The sequence below is a fragment of the Martes martes genome, assembly GCF_963455335.1.
Source record: "Martes martes genome assembly, chromosome: 13".
NCBI classification, from domain to species: domain Eukaryota; kingdom Metazoa; phylum Chordata; class Mammalia; order Carnivora; family Mustelidae; genus Martes; species Martes martes.
Window position 1 is genome coordinate 58,814,253 of NC_137901.1, and position 12,466 is coordinate 58,826,718.

The window sequence follows — 12,466 nt, forward strand, 5'->3', positions numbered from 1 at the left end:
GCCCATTATGGAAAGACTTGTGAAGGGAGGGGATGGGGGGAGAGGCAAACATAATACCCAATTTTCTTCCCGCCCTCCAAGAGCCAAGTAATTTCGTTAAGCAGATAAAGCAGTTAGACATACGGGCAACCAGGCGGACAAGAAAGGATGTTATAAGGGGCAGAGGAAAGTATAGACAAAAAATGTTACTGAGGTCCGTGATTGCCTCCTGTCCCCATTGATCTCATATTTTCCTTCGGTGTTAAGGGTCCCAAGTCTTGTCATTGGCCCTGCAAAGGCTTGTGACATGGGATAAATGGATGGGTAAGCTGGGCCATCCTTGTATACCTCTCTCCCTATTTTGGGATGATTGTACATATATATCTATATTCAGCAGTGGTCACGTGTTGGATGATTGACTGGATGAATGAATGAATGCTAAGGACACAGACATTTTAATGGTTTCCTCTGATAACTGCCAAGAGGATTCAATGGAATGTAACCTTTAATTTCTGAAGCTCAGAAGACCATGTCACTCAGAAACGCAGCTCAGAAACCGCACTTTACTTTCAAAATAGAGTTTGTTCTAGCAAATGTATTTTTAAATGTTAGTCAGACATATGTCCCTTTCTAAGGACTCCTCAGGATACTGTTATTAGCTCTGCCTCTGAGGAAGCTGTACAAGATTTTCTAAATGTAATGTCTTTATCAACTACGGAAGTCCCGCTAGGAGCAAAAGACTGAGAACACTGACACAGGTGCTCAAAGGGGAGCTGAGTCATGACTAGACACCATTCCTGTCCTCCAGCCTCCCACACTCAAAGGCATTTCCATGGTGCCGTAGGTTGGTCACTGATGTTCAGCAGGTTTCAAGAAAAGTCTATTCCCAGTGACCCTTCCCATCTTCTGAGGATGCGGGTGCAGTAAAATGCTTTTGACTTTATTCATAGCTGAATACATTTCAGAATTCATGTTTTCATTCCTCCGACCCTTCTTGACACTATCATTTTCTCCAAGAAAGACATGGAATCTTCAACGTTACAAATGACTTGCTTGATGGTACACCTTCAGTCAGTTTTCCCAAGGACTGATTGGGAAACCAAATTTTGGCAGAGGTTTTAAAGGACATTGGTCCTTGGGGCGCCTGGGTGGCTCAGTTGGTTAAGCGGCTGCCTTCGGCTCGGGTCATGATCCCGGCGTCCTGGGATCGAGTCCCGTATCGGGCTCCTTGCTCGGCGGGGAGCCTGCTTCTCCCTCTGCCTCTGCCTGCCACTCTGTCTGCCTGTGCTCACTCGCTCTCTCTCCCTCTCTCTCTCTCTGACAAATAAATAAAATATTAAAAAAAAAAAACCAAACTTAAAGGACATTGGTCCTTGCACCTTCCAGGATATCAACGCAGTTGAGCTTTCTGCTGCTCTGCTCGATCATACTTGAGACAACCTCCTAAGAAAACCAAGCCAGGGTGATCCACTCAAGCTATGTGGCCAGTACGGTCCATTCCAGAAAATGTGCTCATGGTTCAGAGTGACTGGGAAAGAGCAAGAGGGTGGTTCTGACTCAGAGACAGAGTCGAATGTAGAGGCTCAGAGTTAGGATCAGCAGTGATGGTGGGAAAAGACCACTCCCTGAACATGTGAGAGGCCACGTGAGCTGGTGATCGAACAATCACGGAGTTCCAAGTACACCTCTGACTTGCCACGTGCTTGAGAACTCAGTCCCTTTGACTTTCCACTTCCCCATCAATACACCCAAAGTTAGTTGAGTAGCTCTGACTGTTGCAACGTACTGGTCGATACCGGTGAGGGTATCTTGTCCAGCTGTCCCGGCTGGGGACTCTCTCATTATCACCAGGACCTGGCTACACACACTCCTGCTCAAGGAGTCGTTGAATGTGGACTTGGTCCTTACATGTGGCCCTGGGAAAATTCCTTGTAGGTGGCCAGCTTCTGAGCTGGAACTCACTGCCACTCTGTTACCTCCCAGAAAAGGCCCTCATCCCAATTCTATTACTCTAGCCACATACTATACAATCACTCTAATACAAATTCCTACTGTTGTTTTCATTAGTCCCTTCCAGAATCGAGCACACTCAGGGCAAAAGCAAAAACCAATACAGAGAGTGAACCCTACAGCTAGGACAAGGCAGAAGGCGATGAGGGAATTTCTGGGAGCCACGATTTGGGCTGGATATTATGTGGAGGGTTGAGGGTCAAGCCTTTAAGTCTATGACACTACATATAGAAAATAAACTGGCAAAACACATTTTAAACTGATGACACCATTCTGGCTATGTTTATACCACACCAGTAAAACCAGTTGGAAAAACAAAAATTGAATGAACTTGACTGTCAAGATGACACCCAATTATTGGCTGGCCTGCTGGTTTTCTTCTTCTTTTTCTTAAATAACAGAACCAAATAATTATTTAACTAAATACATGACCTAATTTTTCTGCTAACATGTGATGAATGACCTTAACCTTTTTCAATTACTATCAATTCAGTCTCTTATTCATCCCTAACGTTCTCCCCTCTTGTTTGCTTCTTTCAAATATTCGCTGATAGACTTTAAAAGCATCAAATGCCTAGAAGGCATAGAAAAGTTAAACACTGCCTAGTATGTGTTCTTGGTGACAAGGCGAATGTTCTGCTGGAAGCAGCCAAGTCGTCTGTTTACATCATTTCCAACTGCCCAGCACTCGTGAGGAAACCAAGTTCCTGCTTTAAACACGACTGACCTTTGGGCAACATTCAAATCCAGCAAGTCATAATCTGCTACCCAAACCTCTTAATGGGGACAAGCCAGAGGCAGGGAACAAAATGGGCCCAGAAAGATGCTGCAAAACAAACCCAGCACAAAAGAATGTTCCGGCTCAACCTTGCCTTCTCTCCCACAGTGAGAGAGTCTTTCATCTCTGAGATCTGCAAACATTGGCTTGGAATCCTCACAACAACCTTATGAGCCAGGCAGGTGGTACATGTTATGATCCCCTCTTATTAAAGATGGAAAAGATGAAAATGATGGTGATAAAAACTGAAGCACATCAAACAGTATCAGCACCATCCCATGAAAAGACCCATGGCTTTCTCAGGAAGAAAGAGAAAGAAGGAAGGAAGGAAGGAAGGAAGGAAGGAAGGAAGGAAGGAAGGAAGGAAAAAGAGAAAGAAAGAAAGAAAAAAGGGAAAGAGAGGGAGGAAGGAAGGAAGGAAGAAAGGGAAAAGTAGAAACTGTCAAATATATTCTTATCTATTTTACGAACTTTTACACCCATGCTAAGGTCCCACTGGTTTTGAAAGTCTAGAGCATAAAGAGTTGAATTGTTACATTGTTCAAAGGGGCAGAGAACTCTCTTGGGAAATTAGGCATTCTTTTTAAGTGTTTTATTTATGAAAAACACTGGCAGAGTCAAGAAATGTTCTCTTGATTCCATCTGGTCCCGTGGCTGCTCCTTATCCCAGTGTGAGGAGGGGGTGACATTTAGCCTAAGAGCCTGCAGAAACCTCCAGGGAGCTGGTGAACGGCCCACGGAGGAGCTCTGCAGAGGCCAGGACTCCAGAGAATTCAGAGAGCCCTGGCACATCAGCCCAGCGGGGTAGCTGCCATGGACGGAAACAGCTGTACCCGCGCCCTGGAGGAATCAAAGGAGTGGAAGCCATTCCCGCCTTTGGGTCTTAAAAGCCACTGTGAAATTGACCATACCCCCCAAAGGCCCACAGAACATAGATAAAATCAAGTTTGGGGCTGGGCAAGAGGAGGAACAGAGAAGGGGCCTCGGTGCACTTTCCTGGGGACTGACAGCGAGATTTCTCCCGTGTTTCAACAAGTCCTTTGCCTCCTGCAAGGGGAAGGGGAGCAAGAGCTCCTGTTGCCTCCACCGTTTCCTTCACAGGTTGGGGCCTGCGACAGGGCTCCTTGCTCCGAGGCTAAGATTGTCGGCGAAGCCGCACACGGCACCCCTGAGGCAGCAGACGCTGCAGCGTCCCCACCCTGAGCAATTTTCCAGAACTCAACTCGTCTTTGCACTAATCTCCTGTCTCTCCTAGTCTCTTTTTCCCTCCTGCGCCCGGACACGCGCGCGTGCGAACACACACATACACGCACCCCAATCCTTGCAAGCGGACTTTTCTCAGACGCTCTCCACGAGTCCTCCAGCCCTGCAGGATCCCACACCCCTCTTCCGAACACCTTTCACAAGCGGTGCCCCCACCCCTGCGGAGGGAAGGGACAGGGTCCAGAGTGCCCGGGGTGGAGGCCAGGATGGCGTAGGGCACCTCTTTCCTGGCCGGCGCTGGGAGGAGGGAGAGGGGCGCGGAGCCCGGGGCTGGGAGAGGGGGGATGCTGGCGGGAGGGAGGAGGTTAAGGTCTGGGAGGGGAAGGGAAGGTGGAGGGAAGCGGTGGCGGGGAGGGAGAGGGAGGAGGAGGCGGGAGGAGGAGAAGGGGCTGGAGAGGAGGAGGGCGGGAGAGGAGGCTGGAGAAGGAGGCGGGAGAGGCGGTGCCCCACGCGCCCTTTCAAGTCTCCGCGCCCCCGGCCCCCGGCCCCCCGGCGGCGGCCCGGGAGGCGGTGGCCCGGCGGTGCCGCCCCGACTCCTCCCCGACTCCTCCCCCGGCCCCTCCCCCGGCCCGCGGCCCGGCCGTCCCGCCGGCGGCGCTCGGGAAATATGAAGAGACGCTGCAGCTGCGGCGGTGGTGGCGGCCAGTGCAGCTCGGAGCGGCGCGCGCTGCGGTGGTGGCGGCGGCAGCGGCCGGGGAGGGACTCAGAGGGCCCGGGTGCCTGGAGGCCGGTAGCGGGGACAGGACCGGGCCGGGCGCGCGGGGCCCAGACGGCGCCCAGAGAGCGCGCGCCCCGCAGCCCCCGCGCCGCGCCGCGCCCTCCGGGCATGGGGCGCGCCGCTGCCGCCTGACGCGCGGGGCCTGGGCCGGCCGCCCGTGTCCCCGCGCCGCCGTGCTCGCCTTGCTGGGCGCCGCCGCCTCGTCGCGTCCTCCGGGCTGGAGGCGGGGGGACAGAGCGCGCGCGGCGCCGCGGCCGTTCCCGGGGAGCGGCGTCCCTGGACGGCGGGCGGCTCGGGCGGTCCCGGAGGAGGACTGGAGATGTCCGGTCTGTGCCGCCTCCTGCTCGCGTACCTGTTCCCGGCCCTCCTGCTTCACGGTGAGTTCCTGCGCGGGCGACCGCCGCTCCCCCTGCCCGCCTCCCGGGAGAGGGGGCTCGCGGGTCCCCCGGCGGCTCCCGGAGCTGGTTTGCGGCTGGAGCTTCCTTTCTGGAAGGGTGCGGAGCTCACAGACCCCTTTTAGCTCCTGAATGGATTGCATCAAGTTCCAGGGAAAACTTTTATGCGCTCTTGGAGTTTTAGAGTGCGGACTGTCATGAAATCGTGGGCTTGGCCACCCCGTCTCCAAAGTGTCAAGAGTGCCTGCCAGAGGGGCTCTTGATGTGGTGCGAGCTTTTGTGGGGCTGGAAAGCGAAACCGTGGTCATTTAAGGGGGAAAGCCGCCCGCGCGCGTTTCTCTGTGCCCGCGGAGAGGACTAGTGTTTGCTGAAGGTGTGGTGGTGGGGCTCTCCCCCAAGTGGACTGGGTGCAGTCTCCAGGAGCAGGGGACTCTGACCAGCCAAGGTGTAATCATGAAAACCGGTCTCCGAAGGTTCTCCGGCCCCGGACACCTTGTTTGCCTTCAGACTCTTGTTTGATGGTTTTGTTTCTGCGCCTCATGGGCCCCATTTCCTCGGGGGCTCCAGTAAACCCTTAGCCGGAGAACATCAGCTCTTTCAAAGAGTTCCAGGAATTGCACTGAAAAAAATAAGGCTGATTTTGTGGGAGATTGGTGTTGATCCTCGCTGCAGGCGGTGGCAGAACACGTTGTGCTGATTGAGAAGTCTGAGTGAACTTTCCCTAATGGTGGCCACCTGACATTTCAGGGAGCGTCTCCACCCGGAGCAAGGCTCTCCTTCCTCCACACCACCAAGCCTCCCCAACCGAGCTCATCTGCAGGTCAGATGAGCACCCTCAAGGACAGTCAGTTTCTCTCCGTGCAGCTTCGGAATGCATGGATGCACTTGTAGCTAGCACCCAGACCAGACTGTGACCCCCATCCCACCGCCCTGCAACCCCCCACCCTGCGTGATCTAGAAAGGCAGGAGCCAGTGAATCCTGGAGCTATGGAAGTGGCTCTTTGCTTTGTAGTCCTGCTTCAGGGCAGACAGCTCCAGGCCCTGCTAAGGTGTCCAGTGGGGCCAGATCTGCCTGATTGCCAAGGTGTGTCTGCCGAGCCCCAGTGATCCCAGACTTTAAAAGTCAGGATGGAAGGCTTGCAGTTCCAGGGCCAAAGAGAGAAGGTATAATTATAGGTTGCACTCCTAGGCCCATCTGCTTAGAATTACAGAGCAGTTTTAATCTTTGGCTGAAACATGAAACAAATCAGAGCCAATGAACAGATCAAACAGCAGCTGCCACACACACCAGAAGAAAGAGAGTGAGAGAGATGAAACAGAGAAAATTGTCCCCCTAAAAAAAAATCTGTTGTAATATCTGCAAACAAAAATGGCCGGATGGTCAAATGACTTTAACATGAGAAATTACTTGAAAATTGGGCATAAACGGAATTTTTTTTGCATTTTGAAGTACAGAAGTGGTCCTCATGTGCATCGTGGACCGGCTAATTCTGAACGCTTTCTCCCTCCTTTCAGAGATGGGTGTTGTAATTATACTTCCTACCCTGCCCGCTAGTGTAAGCTGGAATGGTAACTAATAGTTAGTAATAAAAGCCCCAGTATATCCTTGTGAGTGTAGCCCCAAATCTCCCAATTTGAGTCTGTGTTGGCCTGAACTTCTTGAGATTAGAGATTGACCCGGTTGTGCTAGAAGGAGAACCTTGTGATGAGGAAGGAAGGGGTCAGTCTGCACTCTAACCCAAGTGGGGGGGTGGGGCACGTCAGACCCTGTGCATGGTGATGAAGAGGATATAAGAGAAAAAAGGCGTTTGCAAATTCTAACTGGATGACATGGACACCCTGAAAAAAAATGACCCAATTTCAAAGTGAATCTGCAATGGCAAAATTATTCATGCTGTAGTTGCTCACAGATCCCCTTGGATCTGGCAGGGAGTGTTGGACTCTAGCACAAAAAATAAACAGATGGAATGGTGGTTCAACGTATAAATCCTTGGGATTTAAGAAAGGCTGTCATAATTCGTTAGGATGATGTAAAGCACCAGGAAACGATTGAGTATTCTCCTTTTCCTCCTGATTTTTCCCGATTCATGTAATTTTAACTGAAAATGGGTATTGATCGTCTTAACCCTAGTGAATGGCTTGATGAATGTGTCCTACTCTATAGGAGGTTTTACGAGCATTTAAAAATTCTGTAGCGACAGGTGAGCTTGATTGTATATTTTAATAGTTATGAGTTGAAGGAAATTACCTGAAATCTTCTTAGAATGGCTTAATGGTTTTTTCCTGATACCTAGGTATCTTATTTTACTAACCCTAGGACATTATTTGTCTGTTTATGGTAGCAATTGTTAGGTAACAACAGATTTCCTGGGGTCAAAAGTGTATTTGTGACAAACTTTTAGTTTCAGACATCATTTATAGATAGTTACACTAGCAAGTCACATTAATAAGATTAAAAAGTACACGAGGCCTTCAGGAAGATTCTGTGTAAGGATGACATAGAAAAACTATGATGTTTGGCCTCCAGTCTTTGCTCAGTTTGTTGGTTACTTTTATTTCAACTCATTGCAAGTCATAAATCACCCCTATGTCCTACTGGTGAGTAAATTAGGCTCTGGCCAGACTTGGAGCCTGTTGTTTGTTTTTGCTGTTTTTTAAACTGTAAATGTAGAGCAGGACTCAAGTTCAAAATCTAATGGCATAAAAGTATACACGTCAGTTTTACTTTCCTCTCCTTCCACTTCTGAAAACAATTGAATTTCTTAATCCAAATAAAACCTATTGAATGTCACGGAGGTATGCAGCTGGAAGACGTCCGTTATCACTGTTTCCCTTGCTTAGATGAAAAGCCACAAAAATCATCCGGCTCCAGAAACACAGATTAGCACGAGGTATTCCAGAATAAGTGGTGCTTTAATGCACAGCGAAGTGCAGACTCCCCTTGCTAATGGAAATATTTGATTTTAAGTTTTGGAACTGATGTCGGGGGAGATGTTCTACCCCCCATGCCGTTTACTTGTGTAGCATTCGTTGACTTTTCTGAAAGGTGAAGGCACTTTTGAGCTATTCCCTTTCATCCAAGGAATTCTAGAAAAATGGGAAAAAAAAAAGAAAGAAAAACTAAATTTCCAAATGTGAGCTTACCCAACAAAATTGGCCAAAACACTTAAATAGGGTAAAATAAGAATCTTTGAAATACTGTTTTACTAAAGAAGACAGTTTTTGTAACCAAGAAAACACTGTGTTTCCTGCACTCTCTCCCCCTTGGTCATAAAATGAAATCTTGAGAAGAAATCTGACTCAGTGGTACGTATCAAGGGGCGAGGGTCTTAGATGTTAAATATTCTCTTGTGAAATCAATTGACTTGCTTCAAACACGCAGCTAGGCAGATCTGTAAATAACAATGTTCGTTCTTTTTCTCCCCAAACAAGAAGAGAACTAAACCTTAAGTGGATGATATGACTGTGTAATTACATAGTGTTTAGGGACAGACTGATGACAACTTGATATAATCAATTAAAGTGAAGCATAAAACGTTTAAGACTCGAAACATGAAAAGCTAGGTTAGTGATTGTATACATCTGCTGAAAGCTCACACAGCAGGATGTGTCTTTGATAGACCCCCGCGTGTGGCTTTGAAATGAAGACCCTGCCATCATTGCCCACGAATGCCTTCTTACTGTGTCAAGATTGTATGTGTTCGGGTCCTTGTGTAGCTCTGATTTGGGAATAGAATTATTCTGGGATGTTATGGGATGGGTATCAAGGTCAGAGAAATGATAGGGGAACACCCTAAAATTATTAAGGGTGTTCTGTTCTGTGAGGGTTTTCCAGTTTCATTCATTCAGCAAGTACATTTATGAGGCCCAACTGTGTGCCAGGTACCACTGTGTGCCAGGGACAGGAGCTGTGAGGAGGCCCATACTCCCTTTCCTGCAGAGCCCCAAAGAGTATTGAGGGGTGAGGAAGGAAAGCTTGTTGCAAGGCTCCAGAGCTGGGAGAATGGCATGCTCTGTAGTACTTTCCTTGCTGAGAATCCCACCAAACTGCCCCAAACCTACATATACCCCACGCACACCGTGTATGCGTGCTTGCGCACGCACACACACACACACACACACACACACACCACGCACACCATGCATGCGTGCTTGCGCACGCACACACACACACACCACGCACACCATGCATGCGTGCTTGCGTGCACACACACACACACACACACACACACACACCATGCACGCCTGCACATGCGCACAACTGTGCTGAAGAGCACAGTGCGGCAGCAGCAGTCAGCTACAGATGCAACATGCAAATTGTGCAATTGACACAGGATGTCAACCCCAGTGTCTAGCCTGGGGACTGTGGCATTAGAAGAAAATGACATAGACAATTACCTCATTTGCAGCTACGGTTGAATGGAGCCAGGAATTTGAAATCTTGACTTTATTATATTTCTCATAAAGGGAAAATTGTTTTAGATAAAAAGGTTTAAAGATTGGCAAGAGCAGTTCTTTCAGCTTTTATCTCAAAAAACAATTTGGAAATAAAAATAAGAGCTTGGTAGGCATACCTACCCACATGGTAGTAAAATCCAGTTTGTCAGCAACACATACAGGCTTTTATTCCAACAGCATGTAAAGCTGCGCTGGAGTTTATCTCGCAGAATCTGTGGTAAAGCATACATTTACAGTAATGACTGCTTATTTAATTGGGCAGGGCAATTTCATGGCTAAGTAATTACCTGCATTTAATCTAATCAGTCACATTTTATCTGCTTTGGGTTTTTACATATCCCACCAGTTCTAACTTGAGAATACTTTCTCACTCTGATTATCCAAATGATACATGTCACATTATTTAGAACAGAGACATGCAAAGTGAAAGAGAAAAGAGTCACTCAGAACCCCCTCCTTGGAGACAACCATTGTTAATATTTTTCCATATGCTTATTTAGTCTTTAAAACGTTTCTTTCAAGGATTGTACTACATGTTATAGAGACTGTCCTGATCAAAGATTAGTTCAATTCCCAAGTATGCTTGAAAATCATTTCCTTCCCTACTAATTTTACATTTTATTACACATAAAATAGTGTGGCGCTTTTGCTTCTCTGTCTTGATTGGCAGGTGGAATATATCTAAATAATTCAAATTTTTAAAAATGTTATTGAAAAATTGGGGATTTGGACATGGGGTATATTTTCCTTCTATTTCACGTTTCCTTTCATTTAAAAACAATGGCCCATGCGTGTGAGAGAACCTCACATGTATTCAGCTATTTGATGAATGAATGTTGACTTTCAAACATTCAAGTAGTCACTGCTCACCGGTCCCCTGTTCCCCCATCTTTCACTCTTCTGTTAAGTCCCTCCCTGTCCCTGGACTGGCTACTTTCTGAAAACACCCTGGATTTAGGAACAAGCTTTGCTGGGGATGACCACAGCAAACGTAATATATTCATTCCCTTTGACAGCTATGCTAAGGACTGCTTTCTGAATGCAAACTGGTGACTTCAGTGGTGTCAACGGTCACCTGGTCACACGGGCTTTGTATTTGGGGTGTCAGTCTCTGCCTAAATGGTCAACCCTATGCTTCCTTTCATTTCGGGCAATCTAGGGCTTTTTATCGATGTCCCTGAGAGTTTTCAGTCTCTGAACAGTAGACTATGACAATTATGATAGTGCTTGAGGTCCTTCTGCAGTCATTTTGGATTACTGTTACAGAATGATTTATTCCCTGGGAGTAAATCACTCGTGCACGCACACGCACACACATGCAGGCATGTGAGTCAGCCTTCCCGAGCTCCGGGATCTCGTTTAGTTCTCTAGAAGTGGTAACCTGTAAAATAATACCCTAAAGCCTTCAGGAATTTTTTTTTTTCAATAGGTGAATAATTTCCTTCCAGAGTCTACTATTCTTTCCCACACTTACTTGAAAGAAATACTCACTTGTCATCATAATTTTATCTGAGCCTGGGACCCCCAGTGTTGGAGACCATTTTATGGGGAAGTCCTTTTCCTGATTGAGAGCTCTGCTGGACAGGGAACAGGGCTATGGAGAGCTTCCCGCTTAGTCTGTGTCATGGACTGGCAATTTATAGAATACTGCACATTTAAGAGTGGTTCTCTGCTTCTAACTTTCTATACCTAGGTAGTAACTGGCATTTGAGAATGAGATAGACTGTGCATAAAGCAAATTGTTCATTGTCACACAAACTTTACTTATTATTATCATTGTTATAATTTTTACTTTTATCCAAGTAATAGGCACATATGGGATGATCTGCCCAAAGCCACCTTGAAGACCAAATTCACAGTCACTTTCTTACTGGATGGTGGTTGTTTTTTAATCCTTTGAGGTATTTTTTTCCCTTATTAAGCAAAATCTTAATAAAAGAACCCAATTAACTTATCTTCTCAGTTAACCAAAATATCTAGAATCCTCAGTTGAACCAAATGTTGACATGATTTGTGCCTGCACTTCCCCCACACAGACTTCGTCACTCTGGTCTTATAAGAAAAAAAAGAAAAAAGAAAAAAACTACTTCATGGCTTAAACAGGGTTGTTACCTGTTTGGTCCAGCATCTCTTTGTATCCGGCACTGATGTTCCTCATAATGACCTTGAGTCACTTTGAGAACCTGAATCATCAAAGAATGACCACAAATGTCAACTGCATTCAACATAAAATGGCAGAATTTTCAACAACCACCTCTTGTGATTAGCCACACTTTCAGTTACATAGGTAGTCCAATTAAATGAGGGTTTTAAAAAGTTATTATATATAACAAACAGATTTATTATAAATAATAGACAGCAGCTATTCTAATAGTTGCCACCCCTGAGTACTGCATTGCTAAGTACCAGGATGACAGATTTACATAATTTAAAATTAGGACATATAGGACGTTTAAATTAGGACACGTAGGACATAAAAATATTTTGCACAAGTCTTTGTCGATGCAGTGTTAAATTAGTATTCATTCCTACTTTTCTCTCTCCCTCCCTTCCCTCCTCTTTCCTTTCTTATATACCTTCTCCAAAACATGCAAAAGATGGTCAGGACAAAAAACTCAAGAGACTACGAAAGAGATTTACGGCTGTTTGTCCAGAGTGCTTCCCATCTCTTCTCTTTCTCATTTATTCAGGCAAAAATGATACGCTGAGCCATCATCATAGAAGCTTTAGAATGGAGCTTCCTGTTTCCCATCTGTTTCCCATCCCTCCGAAATTGGGAAAAGTGATCTTCCCAAAATGGAATTCCTGTTGTGCTAGTACACTGGTAACATCTTTCGTGGTTTCTCTTCACCTTTCCAGTGAAGT

The 12,466-nt window shown here is 46.8% G+C and overlaps 1 protein-coding gene across 1 annotated transcript in view; it reads left to right on the top strand.

Annotated features, from left to right (window-relative positions):
- The first annotated feature begins 4,656 nt into the window (after positions 1–4,656).
- APCDD1 (APC down-regulated 1) overlaps positions 4,657–12,466 on the top strand; it is a 33,057-nt gene continuing 25,247 nt past the window's right edge. Inside the window, exon 1 of the mRNA XM_080821108.1 lies at positions 4,657–5,125. Within this exon, the coding sequence (XP_080677234.1) occupies positions 5,068–5,125 (58 nt within the window). The 5' untranslated portion in view covers positions 4,657–5,067. The remainder of the gene's footprint in view (positions 5,126–12,466) is intronic.